Here is a 19,255-nt window from a genome sequence, read left to right as displayed (position 1 = left end):
ATGGGCTTAGTTGCTCCATGGCATGTGGAATCTTCCCGGACCAGGGCTCGAACCTGTGTCCCCTGCATTGGCAGGTGGATTCTTAATCACTGCGCCACCAGGGAAGTCCTTGTAGACCTTTTGATGATAGACATTCTGACAGGTGTGAGGCCACCATTAGCCTGATACCAAAATCAGACAAAGACACTACAAAAAATAACAGGCCAATACCTTTGATGAATATAGGTGCAGAAATTCTCAACAAAATATTCACAGAACAAATCCAACAGTATGAAAAAAGGATCATACACCATAATCAAGTTGGATTTATTCTAGGGATGCAAGGATGGTTCAACATTTGCAAACCAGTCAGTACGGTGCACCACATTAACAAAAGGAAGAATAAAAATCACACAATAATCTCAGTAGATGCAGAAAAAGCATTTGACTAACTTCAACATCCCTTCATGCTAAAAACTTTCATTAAAGTGGGTATAGAGGGAACATATCTCAACATTATAAAGGTCATTTATGACAAATCCACACTACCATTATACTAAGTGGTGAAAAGCTGAAAGCTTTTCCTCTAAATTCAGAAATAAGACAAGAATGTTCACTCTCACCACCTCTATTTGACACTGTATTGGAGGTCCTAGCCATAGCAATCAGGCAAGAAAAATAGATAAAGACATCATCTAAATTGGAAGAGAAGAAGTAAATTGTCACTATTTGCAGATGACGTGATACCGTACATAGAAAAACCTAAAGTCTTCACCAAAAAACTATTAGAAGTAATAAGTGAATTCAGTAAAGATTCAGGATACAAGATTAATATACAGAAATATGTTGCTTTTCTATACACTAATAATGAACTATCAGAAAGAGAAATTTTTTTAAAAAATCCCATTTAAAATCACATCAAGGGACTTCCTTGGTGGTCTAGTGGTTGAGACTCCAAGCTTCCACTGCAGCGGATGCAGGTTTGATCCCTGGTTGGGGAACTAGGATCCTGCATGTCGTGTGGCCAAAAAATTAAAATTAAAAAATAAAATAAAATCACATCAAAAATACTAAAATACCTAGGAATAAACTTAACCACGGAGGTGAAAGACCTATACTCTGAAAACTGTAAACACTGATGAAGGAAATTGAAGATGATTCAAAGAAATGGAAAGGTATCCCATGCTCTTGGGTTGGCAGAATTAATATCAAAATGACCATACTGTCTAAAGCAATCTATTAGATTTAATGCAGTTCCTATCAAAATACAACATTTTTCACAGAGTTAGAACAAATAATCCTAAAATTCGTGTGGAACCACAAAAGATTCCTAATTGCCAAAGCAATCTTGAGAAAAAGGAATGAAGCTGGTGGTACCACACTCCCAGGCTTCAGACTATACTACAAAGCTACAGTAATCAAAGCAGTATGGTACTGGCACAAAAACAGACACATAGATCAATGGAACAGAATAGAGAGCCTGAAAATAAACCTATGCACCTATGGTCAATCGATCTTCAACAAAGGAGGTAAGAATATATAATGGGGAAAAGAAAGTCTCTTCAATAGATGGGTTATCATTTTCCCTTCTTTACTACTCTCTCTGTCTGTCCTTCACCTGAGAGATGCATCAGACAAATTTCCCTTCCGAGAACCTGCTCTGCTCTTCGTGTCTCCATGTGAATACTTGTCCTCTTCTCTCTGGCTAGAATTTTCTTTACTTACTTTTTCACCTTACTTTCCCGCTCACCTTCAAAAACCAACTCAGTTATCATTTTCCTTATGCAGCTTTTGTTGACTTGCTTTTTCTGCCTTTCCAAGCATAATTGAGCCCATTTCTGTTACAACACATTAAATTCTATTAGTTTATTAATTTTAAGTTTCACCTTTGATAGTCTATGAGCAGTTGAGGAGTAGCTCAGGGGTCTGATTACCTTGGTTTGAGTTCTAGCTTTGCCATTTACTATCTATATGCCTTTAAGCAAGTTACTTAAATATTCTGTGCCTTAGTTTTATCACCTATAAAATGGGGTTAATAATAATACCTTTCATATATGTTATTTGGAAGGATTAAATGAGGTAGTCTTCAGATATTCTCAGATCATGTTTTTCACATAATAAATAATAAACAAATACTTACTTTTATGACTATTTTTTCAACCCTTAGCTTAGTGTCTGCACAAAGAAGGCTTATCTTAATGTTTTTTATTAAAGTTTTTCTGTGTAGACTCATGAATTATTTTATCATTTTAGTTAACTCATAATGCATATGATCATTGTAAGAGTTTCTAATGTTTTACAGCAACTTAAGTATTTATTGGTATCTGGATTATTGTTTTAATTTTACATGTGTTGAAATTGCCCAAATTTCTTATGCCAAGGTAAGTAATGAAGGAGCAAGATAAACACCTTCTACTCCTTTCCACAGAAGTATTTGTTCTCTTTCGGGGGACTTGTTCATGGGCTTGGAGTAGTCTGATGGATCTGTTCTCCTGTCCCTGCAGGCCTTGTGTAGAATCACTCGCCATTCTCCTACTGCCTTCCAGAATGTTATTGAGAAGGTGGGACTGACCTCAGTAATAAACTCCCTGGCCTCTGCCATCTGCAGAGTCCAGCAGTACATGTTGACCTTATTCAGTGCTATGCTGTCCTGTGGGATTCATCTTCAGAGGCTAATCCAAGAAAAGGTTTGACCTATTACTCTACTTTAAAAATTGTTGTGTTCTCCTACAATTTTAGTGGCTCAATAAGCAATGTATCTCTGTAGAATTTATTTTTCATCTCAAGGGGCCCTTTTGAACTTTGCCAAACCTCTGTACCACAGGCCATTCATCTGAAGATGTTATAAAGTCTTTAGTGATTAAAATAGAAATCTGGTAAAAGGCTCTGCCTGCTTGTCCCATTTTAGTAATGAAAAGATAGAAAATTTATGAGTCCTTCCTACATGCTAATATTTCTTATGCCTCCTTGTCCTCAGCCCTCATCTCTTTTCCCATATCCCTTGCCTGCTTTAAGGAGGGGTCCCTTTATATTCTCTGCTTACCCTGATTCATTTTTATTCCTTTCTTTGTCCTAATACCCTGCCAGTACACATAACCTTCAGAGCTCCCTTTCTCTTGTTTTTAACTTAGTCTCCTTCCAATCCTTTGATATTCCTTTATTTTATGGAGTGTAGAGTTTGTAAGTATTCAGTTCGTATCCGAAAACTACATAGCTACAAAGAAGTCTCTGTAGTAGCTTTCCTCAAAGTGTCTTCTCTAGCTCCTGCTAAGGAGTGATCCCTGGACCAGAAGCATTGCATCACCTGGGAGCGTGTTGGATACACAGACCCTCAGGCCCCACCCACACCTGCTGAATCAGAATTGACATTTTAATGAGGTCTCTTGAGGATTTGTTGAGACTTTATGGTTGGAGAAGCCCTGCCCCTGAACATTAGTGTTCAGTGAGGTATTAACAGGTGAAAAAAGTGGACCATGGTTATATACACATTTGGAAAGCAATGAGTCAGACATATTTTCAGTTGTACAACCTTTTCCACTTTTTCGTGTGCTCATGTGTATTATGAATCTTCATGAGGGTAACGTAGTATGTAGTATTCTTTAATAGTTATTGGACCAATTACCCTTTTTCTGAGGGGAGATAGCTGTCAAATTGGAGTTTTGTACAACATGGTGAAGGTAACACTACTAGGAAGTGTGGAATGGGGCCACTTAAATATAGTGTTTCTCCTGCATGAAATGCAACACGTTAAATTTGGTTTTTTATAAAACTAAAAATTTCAGTAATTAATAATTGTCAGGCTTACATAATAAACTTGATCTTGAAAGTCAAAATAGAAGGCAATCCATTTTTTGCCTTTCATTAATCTGATTTAATTCTGTGAAGAAATTTGAGCCTCAGAGAAAGTATAGTCTGTGTCTAATTTTTTGCTATTAAATTTTCCAAGTCATTGTATTAGAAAAAGTACCACTTGAGTAGTTTTGCTGTATAAATTGTGGTAAGAGAGGCTGAGACTTTTATTTTTCTTGGATTTATTGAGTTTAAGATATTTCACAAAGGTAGTAAAATAATATGCACTAATTAATATGATTTTGAAATTGTTTTATAATGTTTAATATTCCATGTATCTTAAATAAATGATTGAATAATTACATGTATTAAATGAGAAATAATCTTTTGATTTTAACTAATATTGGCACTTAAAAATTTTTTTTAAACTGTGGTTAAAAACATAAAATTTACTGTTAACCATTCTTTTTTTTTTTTTGCGGTACACGGGCCTCTCACTGCCCTGGCCTCTCCCGTTGCGGAGCACAGGCTCCGGACGTGCAGGCTCAGTGGCCATGGCTCACAGGCCCAGCTGCTCCATGGCACGTGGGATCCTCCTGGACTGGAGCACGAACCCGTGTCCCCTGCGTCGGCAGGCGGACTCTCAACCACTGCGCCACCAGGGAAGCCCTATTAACCATTCTTAAGTGTACAGTTAGGAGTGTTAAGTAGGTTCACATTGTTGTGAAACAGAGCTCCAGAACTCTGTCAACTTGTTAAACAGAAGCTCTATATCCATTGTATATTTTGGGTGTTATGTTTTAAGACTCTGGATTTTATTTAAGTCTCCTGTTTTAGTAGGCCTCCTCTGACACCGAACTGGCAGAGGAAGGATGGTGATGCTTTGTTCCTTCCAGGTTGGGGTGAAAGTCTAGGTTCCCCTGTAGACTTCTCTTGACACTCCAAGGGTGTGGTAGAGCCCCTCCCTACTGCTGGGCAAGGGTGGGAATCCAGGCTTTCCACTGGGCTTCTTCTGATGCCCCCCTTGACTGGTAGGGGGAGGGCTCCTTATTATTACTCCACTGACACTGGTTGGGTAGGAGTGGGTGCCCCATTCCTGGTGGAAGGTGGTAAAGGTGAAGCCTTCCCACTTGCCTCCTCTGATGCCATCCCAGCAGAAAGAAGGAGGGGAACATGATTACTGCTATAAATGGGTGGAGGTCCAGGCATCCCATCAGTATCTCTACTGATACCATGGTTGGGGCCAGGGGCCTTTGTTATTGCTGGGTTGGGATGAAAGTCCCAGCTCTCTCTTGGTCCTTTCTATTTTCCTGGCAGGGAAGAGTGTTGGGGTGCCTTGTTACGGTCATGTGAGGGTAGGAGGCTAGTCTCTCCTCTTGCCCTTTGCTGAAGGGGCCATCGTCTTTCTGTGGTGTTTGGCTAGAGTAGAGTAGCTATTGTCTTAATGTTTTTGGTCTTTCCAGCTGCCCCTTTCCTATCCTTTGGCTTGAGAGAGCTGATTTTCCCTGTGTATTTGTGTTTGTATGCTGTTTGGCTCCTGGATTATCCAGCACCCAATCTGGGATGTATGAGGCAGAGAGAAAACCCAGCAAACTCAGTGATATATTGATCCTCAGGTGCTGAGGCCTCTAACCATTCTGCATCTTTTCTGTCTCATCCTATGATCTTTAAAATGTATCTATGGCCACTCAGTAATATACAGTGGATTGTCATTTAAAAGGTAAGATTCTGTTTTTTTAATTAAAACAATTTACCATTATAGCGAACATTTATTATAGGCCAGACACTTAGTGACTTATAACCCTGGGTTATTCTCAAATGAGACTTAGTGTGTTGAGTGAGTTTGTCAAGTTCATGGAGTTTATAAATGCTAAAGCTGATGCTCAGGCCAGGCAATAAACAAGGAAACAGAATTATTTCGGATAGTGTTAGTGCTCTGAAGAGCATTACACAGGATGATGTCGATAGAGTGTCTTGCAAGGGGAAGTGTGCAGGGAGTGGAGCCAGACACCATTTGCTGGGAGGGAAGTCAGGGAGGGCCTCTCTGAGGAGGTGATGTTCCAGCTAAGCCCTCAGTGACAAGAAGGAGTGTGCTGTGTGAACCTCTGCAGGAAGAACTTTGTAGTTCAGCTTCCCTTAGGTGTGAGGGGTCATGGGGAGACCCGGGAGGAGAAGGAAGGCCAGCAGTGCTGAATGCAGTGAGCAGTGAGGAGGGGACATAGAAAGAGGCTGGGCAGTAGGAAGAAGACCCGGCTCATGTACGGCTGTGATACTGGCCTTCCTTAGGGGTTTCGACACAACGGCCATTGTTTTATTTCTTCTTAAAGAAAAGTACAAATATTTGTATATAGGTGTGTGTTTTAGGGGCAGGTTTACCAGTCTTAGTATCGCTAATTGTGTTTTTTTCAAGTGCTTGGTTGTTAATGGGCTAGAATGAGTGGAAGAGGAAGGGACCCAGGAACAAATACCAGGCTTACTGCTTCCTGCTGGACAGGGAGAAAGAACTGCACCTGTTCTTTTTGGGGGATTGATGCCTCTATATGGTGATATTTTTTTGTTGTTGAAATTCAGTCCCCAAAAGAGGCCCATGCCATTCCTTTTAAATAAGAGAAATTACTATTTACTGCAGAAAGTTTAGAAGAACCTAAAGAAGAAAACAAAATTGACTGTAATCTCACTACCCAGAGCTAATTACCATTGCCATGTGGGTTTATCTCTTTTTAGTCTTTGGTCCATATGTCTATGAATTTTATGCATACATTTATAAAATTATGATTAAAATATGTTGATTTATCATTGTCATGAATATGTCATTAAATATACCGTAAGAACATTTTAAAAATTACTATATAATTTTTCATTTTGTGCCACTATGGTAATTTAACCCTTCTCCCACTGTTGACCTGTTTGCCTCTGACTTTTTTTTTTTTTTTTAATTTATTTTTTATTTTTTTATTAGTTTCTGCTTTATAACAAAGTGAATCAGTCATTCACATACATCTGTTCCCACATCCCTGACTTTTTGGTTTGCACTCACCCTGATGCACTGAGCATCCTGTTTACATACAACTTTTTTTTTTTTTTTCTTTTTTTTGCGGTACGCAGGCCTCTCACTGTTGTGGCCTCTCCCGCTGCGGAGCACAGGCTCTGGACGCGCAGGCTCAGCTGCCATGGCTCACGGGCCCAGCCGCTCCACGGCATGTGGGATCTTCCCAGACTGGGGCATGAACCCATGTCCCCTGCATCGGCAGGCGGACTGTCAACCACTGCGCCACCAGGGAAGCCCTACATACAACTTTGTGTCTGCTGCTAGTAGATTACCACAGGTGTTATGCACACTTAGAAGGCTGTGCATAAACAATGCTAAATTGTTCTCTAGAAAGGTAGATGATGAGAGTACCATTTACTTGTGATGGTGTGAAAAGTGTTCACAGCCATGGTGACAAGGGAACTCTCTTGAGCTACAAATCATGTGTTCTGCATATTCAAGTAAATAGGAAAATTGGGCAAAACAAAAAGTGACAAACTGTTTTTCTACCCTGTTTTCAAAAAAGAAAAAACAAATGAAACTCTTAAAAGGATACTTTCTGAACCCGTGGTAGATGGTACTTTATAAGTAATTCTTGCATCATCACTAGATGTAGGGAATTGATAACCTTTTCACAATTCAGATACTTGAATGACTCTCAGTGAGAAGCTTCTGGAAGGCCTGACCAGGCATAAGAGAAAAGCTTGTAAGTTAGGTGTGAGTTTATTTACTAATCTTTGACCTGTAAACTGATTTTTTTAAAAAAATTCCTGGTTTACTTTGTAATTTTATTTTTCTCATTCTTCCAAGCTTATTAATGTGTCCTACAAATATTCGATCTTGAAGATCTGGGGCTGGAGGAGTTTGGGAATGCATAAAGGTGTTTCCTGCTGTTTTACTAGGAAGACAGGTATTGGATGAGGTCATTGCAATTTCCCTTAATTATAATATCTAGAAACTTAAAGTAGCTAATGCCATTTTAATTTATTTTTATCAGATTATGTTTATAACTTTTATGAATTTTCGTTTAGTATTGAAAATCCAGAATATATGAGCTATAGAATACAGACGACTAAAACTGCTTAACCATCCCCAAATAATCTCTTTAAAAATTTTGATATATATCTTTCAAATTCATATTTCTTGTGCATATATGTGTACACATACAGTCACGAATTTCCTTCTCCCTGCTGCCACATACACATGCTATTAGAATCTTTTTACAGTAATTGGATCAGTTGTATACTGTTTGTTCATATTTTTCCTATTCAGTGATGTTGGGAATGCATGTCTAACTCAGTATAACTCTTCAATATTGTTTTTAAAGTGTTATGATGTTCCATCATGTGAAGGTATCCCAATGCATTCCAGCAGTTCACTACTGCACATTTTAAAATTTCCTTTTTTTTTTTTTTGCCAGGGAGAACATCCTTATGGCTAAATCCTTTCATATGGACAGCTGTAATTATTCCTTTAGGATAAACTTTTAAGTAAAATTAGGCACTATCTTAGCTGCTCCTCCCAGAGTCTCTCATCAAGGATTTTATATTCAGTATCTTGGGTGTTCTGTTACAGAGACCACAGGTAGATGTATGAACATGGAAGAGATCAGTTCCCATGAACTCTTCCTGAGGAATCTGTCAGAGAATGAGCTTCAACCAAGAAATGTTTGAATAAGTTAAGAAGACCAAGTAATGTGGGATTTTCCTGGTGGCGCAGTGGTTAAGAATCCACCTGCCAATGCAGGGGACATGGTTTCGATCCCTGGTCTGGGAAGATCCCACATGCCGCAGAGCGACTAAGCCCGTGTGCCACAACTACTGACCCTGTGCTCTAGAGCCCGCGAGCTACAACTACTGACGCCTGTGCACCTAGAGCCTAGAATCCACCTGCCAATGCAGGGGACATGGTTTCGATCCCTGGTCTGGGAAGATCCCACATGCCGCAGAGCGACTAAGCCCGTGTGCCACAACTACTGACCCTGTGCTCTAGAGCCCGCGAGCCACAACTACTGACGCCTGTGCACCTAGAGCCTAGAATCCACCTGCCAATGCAGGGGACATGGTTTCGATCCCTGGTCTGGGAAGATCCCACATGCCGCAGAGCGACTAAGCCTGTGTGCCACAACTACTGACCCTGTGCTCTAGAGCCCGCGAGCCACAACTACTGACGCCTGTGCACCTAGAGCCCGAGCTCTGCAACAAGAGAAGCTACCACAGTGAGAAGCCCATGCACCGCAACGAAGAGTAGCCCCGGATCGCTGCAACTAGAGAAAGCTGTGCAGCAACGAAGACCCAATGCAACCAAAAATAAATAAAAATAAAATTAAAAATTAAAAACAAACAAAACAACCCAGAGCCCGATTCTTGATGTTAGAAAATTGAAAATATATAAAACCCCGGGAACCCTACTCTGCTGTATTTCAATTAATTGAGCGTAGTAGACTCACATCAACTTGTTTACAAGTTACATGGATTCAGACATCTGCCTCAGTAATTTTTTTTTTCTGAGGTATGTGACCTTGAATGTACTTTGTAACTGCATAATCAGTGATGCATACATTGCACTTCTTATGCTTTGGGGTCACTTAACAATTTAAACATTACTTTTTAAAGTCATACCGTGTTTCACAGGTGGGTTTGTTCATGCTCGTTGGTAAGATGATTTCCTTCTGGGTGTTACTGACTACGGACACTGCCTTTCTAATTTTTGTCTACTTGCTAATTTTGACAGGAGCTGCTGTCCATTTTTATTTTAACAGTCTAGTTTGACTGAAGCTGTTGCTTCAGGTTTCATGTTTTGACCAAGTAGCACAACAGTGATTAATAATAAGCCAGAAGGTGCAGATTGCTTATGTTGTTTGGAAGTACTATGGAAGATCACTATGAAATTTCATGCATATAAAACTTTGAAAAATTTGAAAGCTAAGGCAGCTCCGGTTTTTTTTTCTCACAAAGTCACTAGGCATCCTGACTCAATGGTTGCTAATTTAAAATATGGTAATTAGTTAATGCATATTAATAACATGAGTTTGTATTGACATTTTTTTGTCTACGTTAATAAATGTGTTCTATAAGAAACATTTTACTAAGCTACTTGGTTAAACTTCTTTAAGGAAAGTGTAAACCAAAAACAATTTTAGATTTAATCAGTACATTTTTCACTTCCATCAACATTAAATGGGAAAATCGTGTCAGTGTATTATCCACATGATTTCTTTTTTTTTTTTTTGAGGCTATTATCATTTGATGGCCAGGCTGTGCACATTGATTTTCACCTGTGACAGTTGATTGAAACAGATCAGTTTTACCTCTTGAGAAATAAATAACTTTGACGTTCTCTACATCACCATTATTTTTTATTTATCTCATAATGTGTCCTTATGATATGTACTGGAGGGGTTTTTATCCTTTTGCTTACTTTTGATCAAGATATCATTTTCTTTGTGATGGAAACTTCATATATTTCAACCAGTTCCTCACATTGTGAGCATTTCATCACACCATCTTTACATTACGTAGGTATGTCCGTTCTGAAATCACTGCCAAGAACCATTTGAATGTTGGACATGAACTCGTTGTTCTGTGGTTTGGGCTATAGACCTAAACAGCTTCTGCTTTTTTTTTTTTTCTCCACGTGTAAAATTTAGTTATGTTGAGCCAAATGGCAAGGTGAATTTAAATCAAAGCTGAATACATAGTGGATTGCAAACTGAAGTGACCCGAGGTCATTTTTGGTTCTCTAAAGTAGCTTTGATTATTCACCCTTGGCACTAGGCTTTGCCTGCAGCCTGTAATCTTCCCTCCTCAGTGTTGTAAGATTAATACTGTTCTAGAGGTCTGGTGCATGTTGCTTAAGATTAAATATGGTGCCCTGGGCAGTTAGTTTTAGGGGGTCAGTACTGTTCATTTAGTTTTTCTGAAATGACTAAATGAGAATTTATTTAGGGCACAAGATGCTTGTATGTTTAGATCCAAAATTAGAGTCTGTAATATATTGTATCTTCTAAGGGACTTGGGATTACTATGTTAGAAACAAATCTTGTATGCAGTTTCTTTTATCTTCGCGTATTTGCTGCGCTCGTTTGTTTCACTCAAAATAATAGGCATTATTTTAGTTTTGCCAGATTGTTAGTAATGGCTGCATAACACTCCATCAATAAGAAATACAGTAGACCTTATCTTCACTTCTTAGTGACATGTCTGTGTTTTTAAAATTATGACCGTTGCTGTACAAAACTTTTGTTGCGCCTGGAAAAATTTCCTCTTTCGTTATATGCTTAAGCTGTATTTCACTTTTGCTGTGTAACTACTTCAAAATGTAGTGGCTTAAACAAGAGCAGTAATTTACTTTGCTCACCAATCTGTAATTTGGGCAAGGTTGGGAGAGATTGAGTGGGAGCTGGAGAATAAACTTTCCAGAAGGCTCACTCAGATGACTGGAAAGTTGATGCTCTCTGTTCCCTGGGAACCCTGCTGGGCTGTGGGCTGGGAGCCTCAGTTGCTTTCCACATGGGCCCCTAAAGGCTGCTTGGGCTTCCTCGCAGCGTAGTGGCTGGGTTCCAAGAGAGAGTGTCCCAAGAGAACCAGGCAGAAGCTGCATGGCCTTTCAAAGCTGGGTTTGGAAATCATGTAGTGTCACTTCCGTGACTTCCCTTTCCTACTCCAGCTGCCCTCCCCACATGCATCATTAGTGTTTGTAATGAAAGAACGTAAAACTGGATATGGGTAAATGCAGTCTTTGCTACAATTAGGATTTAACAAATTCCCTATTTTGGGAACGTTAAGGTGGCTTCTATTTTTGTTTGTCTTATAAACAGTACTACCATGAGCATTCTTCTTCTCAAAGCTCTTTTGTTCATCACTTGGTTAGGCTAAAATTCTTGAGATGTAACAACTGTGTCAGAAGAAAATAACATTTTTAAGGCTTTGGAGAAGTAACAACTCACTTTGCTACCAGCTAGAGGAAAGGTTGAACACTTACTCTCATATGAGCTATATTTGAGATTTATCCATTTACCCATGACCATGCCAGCTCATCTTTGCTAGTCTGCTTTGTTTTAAAACAGATTCTTATTCTTCCTAAATTTGCATTTCTTTGCCTACTAGGTTAGGGTACATGATTTATTTGCTTGTAGGCAGTTTAGAATTCTTTTATTAGTTGTTTTACTTGTTTCTGTAATTTTTTACACTAGAGTGTTCGTAAAAGTTATATTGGTAAAAGTTATTTATACCTAAAGATATTGATTATTTGTAAAAAGTTTCAAATATTTCAAATACTTTTTCCAAGGTTGCATATTTATTTTGATAGATATATAGTATCATAAGTTTCGTTATTTAAAATTTTCACAACCTGTTGAGAGTCTTTCTAGTAAAGGTAGTAAAATAAGGATATAATTAGGTGAATAGTCCTTTATCTTTTTTATTTGCTGAAGTCTTAAATATACTTGTGAATGTTCTGCTGTTTCTTTTATTTGTATTTTCCATACAAATTTCAAAAATGGAATTCTTGCAGCTTTATGCTTTATGATATTTTCTAGTATCTAGTTGGACAAACGCCTTCAGTCATTATATCAAGCCTATGAAACGTGTGTGTGTAATCATCTCCGACATGCTATTCTGTCAAGCACTGTTGCACTCGCACTCAGGTTTCTTGACTCCAGATTACAAGTTCTTTACCACTGTATTAAGCTGCTGCTTCATTTTTTCCAGTGTTTTCTTATTACTTCATAACAATCTATAGTTTTCTTTGTGTAAATCATACATTTCTCTTTTAAGTTCTTTCTTAAATTGTTCTGTATTTTTGTCATCCTTAATCAGAACACATATTTATGTGTTTACAAAAAGACACGTATAAGAATGTCCATAACAGCTTTACTCATTGTGGTTCCAAACTCCAAACAACCCAAATGTCCAAGAGTAAAATGGGTATATACATTTTTCTGTGTTCACAACATGGAATATTATACAGTAATAAATTATGAACTACTTCTATATATAACATAGCTGACTTTCACACCATTAAATTGAGGTCAGGCAGTGGTAATTTTTCTTTTTGTGTATCTTTGCTGTCTCCCCTTTTTCTTGATTAATTTAGTGAGTGCTTTATCTATTTTGTTGTTATTTTTCAAAGGCAGCATTTTGATTTATCATTTCCCTTTTTTTCCTTTTACCTTTTAGTTTCTGCTTGCATCTTTGTTTTCTCCCTTTGCTTCATTTTTCTTTACCTTGTTCTTTTTTCAGCTTTTTTTGTTGGGAATTTAGTTCACACACTTCTTTCATTTTAATTTACAAATGTATTTGCAGGTCACATTTTCTTCTGATGACTGCTTTAATTGTATCCTATAGATTCTTATGTATAGTGTTTTTTACTATTTTTTTTTAATTCTACAATTTTGGTTTGCATTTTTCCTTTACTCAAGGATTGTTTAATAGAGTGTTTTAAATTTTTCCAGGTAGAAGCGCCTTTTGGATTATTGATTTTTTTTATTACTTTCTACTTCTACAGCACTGTGATCATTACAGTTATTATTTTTTACTTTATGGATTCTATTAAGGTTTTCTTTATCACCTATTATGTAGGTACCTTAAAGGAACATTTCATATTTAAGAAAAAGGTACATTTTCTATTATTTGAGTCTAAATTTTAATACATATCCATAATATCTAATCTTTCACTTATGTTATTTAGGTCTTCTATATCCTTACTTATTTTTGTTCTCATGACAGTCTTGGACTGAGAGTAGTGTGATTAAGTCTTCTATTCCTTCTTCCATCTCCTGTAGTCTTCACTTTTTAAAGGTGTTCACTATACTATGTAAGGCATAACCTTCATTACTGTATTCAATACTGTTGTGTATGTGTTGTGAATGGTGGCCTTTGGCACTAAAAAGTGTTGCTTGTTGTTTACTTCTTTTTGGCCTAAATTCTATCCTATATATCAGGAAAAATCATTATGTAATTCTTTGTATATCAGGAACAAACTTTCTGCTTTCATTTTTGCTTGAATTTGCCTGATTGTGTGTGTATATGTATTGATTTATATATAAAATTTATACACAATGCAATTCATATTTTTTTGGAGTGTAGTTGTACGAGGATTAACACATGCATAGACTCTTGTCACCACCACAAGAAGGATACAGAACAATTCCAACATCCCAAAGAATGACCTTGTACTGCTCCCTTTTTTAGGTAAACCATGTCCCATCCCAGTCCCTGGCATTCAGTGATGCCCGTATGGTTTTACCTTTTCCAGAATGTTATATAAATGGGATCCTATAGTATGTAATCTTTTTTTTTTTTATAGTATGTAATCTTTGAGACTGGTTTCTTTTACTTAACATCATGCAGCTGAGATTCCTCTGTATTGTTGTGTGTACTGTTAGTTCATTCCTTTTGATTCCTGAGTACTATTCCTTTATGTGGATATACCACAGTTTATTTATCCACGTACCCGTTCAGGGACTTAAGGATTGTTTCCAATTTTTGACTCTGAGTAATGTTGCTATCAACTTTTACATGTAGATTTTTCGGTGAACATAAGTTTTCATTAAGTGAAATGATATGCAGTTGTTGGGGCATATACGATAGATATGTGTTTGATTTTTTCTTTTGGCTGCGTTGGGTCTTCATTGCTGCATGCAGCTTTCTCTAGTTGTGGTGAGCAGGGGCTACTCTTCGTTGCAGTGCATGGGCTTCTCACTGCAGTGGCTTCTCGTCACAGAGCATGGGCTCTAGGCACACAGGCTTCAGTAGCTGTGGCACGTAGGCTCAGTAGTTGTGGCTCGTGGGTTCTAGAGCGCAGGCTCAGTAGTTGTGGTGCACGGGCTTAGTTGCTCCGTGGCATGTGGGATCTTCCCGGACCAGGGCTCGAACCTGTGTCCACTGCATTGTCAGGCGGCTTCTTAACCACTGCGCCACCAGGGAAGTCCCTGTGTTTAACATTTTTATGAAACTGCCAAACTATTTTCCAGAATGATTGTGCCATTTTGCGTTCCCACAAGCAATGTATGTAGAATTCTAGTTGCTCCACATACTTGTCATTTTTAATTCTAGTCATTCTAATAAATGTGTTGTGGTGTCTTGTGACCTTAATTTGTGTTACTGTAATGATTATGATATTGAACATACTTTCATGTGTTTGACATCTGTGTACATTCTTTGGTGAAATGTCTGTTTAAATATTTTGTCCTTGAAAAATACTTTTCTTAATGTTGAGTTTTGAGAGTTCTTTATATATTCTGGTAACAAATACTTTCTCCTAGTATGTGGCTTATCTTTTCTTACAGTGTCCTCTCCAGAGGAGACATTCTAAGTTTGATGAAGTTGAGTTCATCAGTTATTTCCTTTATGGATTGCGATTTTGGTTTATATCTAGAATTCTTCCTAACCTAAGGTTATGAAGATTTTCTCTGTTTCTTTTTAAGATTTTGTGGTTTTACATTTTACATTCAGTTCTATGATCCATTTTGGGTTAGTTTTTGTATATGGTGCAAGGTGTGAGTTGAAGTTTAGTTTTTTGCATGTGGATATCCAGTTGTTTATAGCAAAAACTTTTTTCCAAAATTGCCTTTGTACTTTTGTCATAAACGAATTGACTATAATATTTCTGAACTCTCTACTGTTTCCCCTTAGTCTGTGTGTCTGTCATTTTGTCAGTACCACATTGTTTTGAGTACTGTAGTTTTTAAAATGTCTTATAACCATTGTGTGATTCTCCGTCTTTTTTCCCCCCAAATCGTTGTGCTTATGCTAGTTGCTTTGCCTTTATGTATAAATTTTACAATTAGCTTGTCTGTATCTACTAAAAATCCTGCTGGGATTTTGATTGGAACTGCATTAAATCTGTGAGTCAGTTTGGGGAGAATTGATATATATATTAACTATCTTGAGTCTTTTAATACATGAACAGAAAATGTCTTTTATTTATATCTTAAAATTTTTTTTCTTACTGTTTTGTAGTTTACTGTGTACAGATTCTTGGCATTTTTTTTAGGTTTATACCTATATTTCTTTTGTTTTTGTTGTTGTAGCTATTTTATTTTATTTTATTTTATTTATTTATTTTTTTTTTTCTTTTTGCAGTATGCGGGCCTCTCACTGTTGTGGCCTCTCCCGTCGCGGAGCACAGGCTCTGGACGCGCAGGCCCAGCGGCCATGGCTCACGGGCCCAGCCGCTCCGCGGCATATGGGATCCTCCTAGACCGGGGCACGAACCCGTATCCCCTGCATCGGCAGGCGGACTCTCAACCACCGCGCCACCAGGGAGGCCCTGTTGTAGCTATTTTAAAAAAATTGTTTTCCAGTTGTTTATTATGACTGGAATGTACAAATTACAGTGTATACAAATACATCAGATCTTGCTAAAACTCACTTATTAGTTCAGAAGTTTTTTTTTTTTTTTGTAGATTATTTGGGCTTTTCTATATTGTCTTGATATCTGAGACTATTTCTTCCATTCCAATCTGAATACCTTTTACTTTTCTGTTCTTATTGTACACTGCCTGTGACTTTCAGCAAAATATTGAATTATGAATAATGGGACAGCCTTGCTTAATTCCCAATTTCAGGGTGGGAGGAAGCATCAAGTCTTTGAACATTTAGTAGTTAGCTGTAGGTTTTTTTCTAGATGTTTTTGAGATGGGGGAAGTTCCCTTCTATTCCTAGTCTGGTGAGAGATTTTATCATGAGTGGATATTGAATTTTGTCAGATGCTTTTTTGTTATCAACTGATGTGATTGTGTGGTTTTCCTTTTTTAATCTATTAATATGGTGAATTACACTGATTGATTTTCACATATCGAACCAGTCTTGAATTCCTGGTATAAATCCCACTTGAGTGTAGTATATTATACTTTTAATATATTGCTGGATTCAACTTATATTTTGTTGAGGATTTTTTTTTTTTTTTTTTTTCTTTTTGCGGTATGCGGGCCTCTCACTGTTGTGGCCTCTCCCGTTGCGGAGCACAGGCTCCGGATGCGCAGGCCCAGCGGCCATGGCTCACGGGCCCAGCCGCTCCGCGGCATATGGGATCCTCCCAGACCGGGGCACGAACCCGTATCCCCTGCATCGGCAGGCGGACTCTCAACCACTGCGCCACCAGGGAGGCCCTGTTGAGGATTTTTTTGCATCTGTGTTCCTAAGGCATAGTGTCTATACTTTCTTTTCTTGTATAACTAACTGTTTTGGACCTTTTTTATGTCTATAAATGCTTGTTTAATGATACTTCCTTCTGATTGAGCTGTTATATTACAGATTACCTCTGCTTCATTTTTTTGTTTTGCTTGGGTGGAGATGGAGACTCTTCATTGGCTGAAGTACTTTAATTCTCACTTTTTGTTGCCTTCTTAGAATAGCTTTATATGAAACTTGCATCCTGTGTTCTGTACATTTTGAAATGTCTTAAATTATTCTGGGATAATGTTCCATGTAGAAGAGATCAGAGGTTTCAGTTGTTTCTAGGGCTCTTAGTTTTTTTTTTATTTTCCTTAGTTCTTTTTGTGTTGTTGTTAGTGATATTTATATATCAAGAAATTTAGCAATTTATCCATAAAATGTGCTACAATTATCTTACCTGGTTTATGCAATTCTTTTTTGTTCATTTATAGTGTTTTATTTCCATATAGAATTTAACATTTTTTGGTATTCACATTTCTCATGCTTTTTTTCTTCCTTTCTAATACATTATTTATGAACATTTTCTCAAATCTGAGATTTTAAATATGTATAAATATGTATCTGTATCTTCCATGGCATCTTCTAGATCTTTTAATCATTTGGTGTTTATTTTTTAAATCTTAGATTTGTCTAGGGCTTATTTTCAAGTAGGACAAAACCACCACTCATGACTCAGTGCATTAATTTTGGTTAGATCAACATTTAGCAAACTTTTATTACATCACTTTTTGTTTTCAAATTGCATTCAGATGCATCAGGTATTCTGTCAATTTTTTCTCCTTAAAGAGATCTCTCCTGGAGCCTTCTGACCAACTTTGTTATGAATAGGCAGCCTGTGTACCTGGTTATAGTAGCTATCACCCTGGAATGATCCTGGGATTCCCTTTGCCTCTTTCCTGTGCTCTCCTCTTCCTTGGTTTATTTCCTCATGGTGACTGTTGGGAGTATATGAGAGGAGTGGTAGTATGAAAAGTGATTTTGGAAAGGTAATAAAAAGCCAGATCATGAAGGGCCTTGTATGCCGTGATAAGGGATTTTAGCTTCTCTCAAGGGTTTTAGCAACTGCTGAGGATATTTTATAGGCGAGTAATGTATTTGCTCTTATGGAAGATCACTGTGGCTGCAACTTGTAGAATAGATGGAAGAAAGCAAAGTTAGACAAAGCCCGCTACAGTAATTCAAGAAAGATATAAGGATACATTGAAATAGGGCAATGACAGTGTGAGTGTTGTTCTCATAGAAATTGGGTATCGGTTGGACACCTGAGAGAGGAAGGAAGAGTCAAGGAGGGTGCTCAGATTTCTAAGTTTGGCTACTGAATTGATGACCCTCATAGTAGGATTATCACGCTTAGGGTAGGTGCCGAGTTTAGTGTTGGATGTGCAATACAAAGAATTGCACTATATCCTGTACCCACATTCACCAGATGTTAACGTTTTACCTTATTTGCTTTATAGTTTCTATCTTTTACCATGTGAGTGAGTGTCTGTGTGTGTGTGTCTGTGTGTGTGTGTGTTTGTTCCTGTCCATTTGAGATGAGGTCACAGACCTGATGCTCCTTTACTTCTAATTACTTCACTGAATATTCCCTAAAAAATAAGCCATCAATTTAAAAATCAAGAAGCTAACATTTATTTAACATAAATTGCTAATCTGGACCGTATTCAGATTTCTCAGTTGTCCCAGTAATGTTCTTTAACGTGAAACAAAACTTCCAGATCTTGAATTGCAGTCAGTTATCATGACTCTCTAGTCTTCTATAATCTGGAACAGTTTTTAAGTCCATGGCTAGTGGGTATTTGAATTTGGAATTAGGCACATGGATGTGTGGGAGCAATGTTAATGTGGGAAACAGATTTGTGGTTTTGGTCCTTGGACCACAGTGTATAAATTAGAACTTGGGAGTTGACCATGGGGAAATGGGCTTTCTACTGTTGACTGGAAAGGTGGAAACAGATCTATTACTCAAAGGCACCTTGGTGTTGATTCTGTTTTTTACTCCAATTGATGAATTAGTTTATTTGGTTCAGGATCTAGGTGAGCCTGATGCAGAGGTACAGATAAATAGTTATATAGATGTATAGCTATATCTTCATCCTTAAATAGAAGCATATACCTGGCTGTGTAAGCTCTTCCTGCCTGACAGTATAGCACTCAATGTAAAAGAACTTCGGCAAAAAATTGAGCTGTTTACATCTACGTTGGACACAGAGTGTCACTGCTAGGTGCTTACCTCTGTCAAGGACGCTAGGGAACTTAACGTTCCTGCTCTCTGTAG

At 37.8% G+C, this 19,255-nt stretch overlaps 1 protein-coding gene across 5 annotated transcripts in view; it reads left to right on the top strand.

Annotated features, from left to right (window-relative positions):
• ULK4 (unc-51 like kinase 4) overlaps positions 1 to 19,255 on the top strand; it is a 549,109-nt gene that overhangs the window by 123,968 nt on the left and 405,886 nt on the right. For all 5 annotated transcript variants that reach the window (XM_082638146.1, XM_082638145.1, XM_082638142.1 and 2 more), the window contains one exon: positions 2,484 to 2,666. In XM_082638146.1, coding sequence (XP_082494272.1) covers positions 2,484 to 2,666 — 183 coding nt within the window. The remainder of the gene's footprint in view (positions 1 to 2,483; positions 2,667 to 19,255) is intronic.

The sequence above is a fragment of the Mesoplodon mirus genome, assembly GCF_964341445.2.
Source record: "Mesoplodon mirus genome assembly, chromosome: 12".
Classification (NCBI taxonomy): domain Eukaryota; kingdom Metazoa; phylum Chordata; class Mammalia; order Artiodactyla; family Ziphiidae; genus Mesoplodon; species Mesoplodon mirus.
Note: the sequence above shows the minus strand (reverse complement) of the source record. Positions and strands in the feature narration are given on the sequence as shown.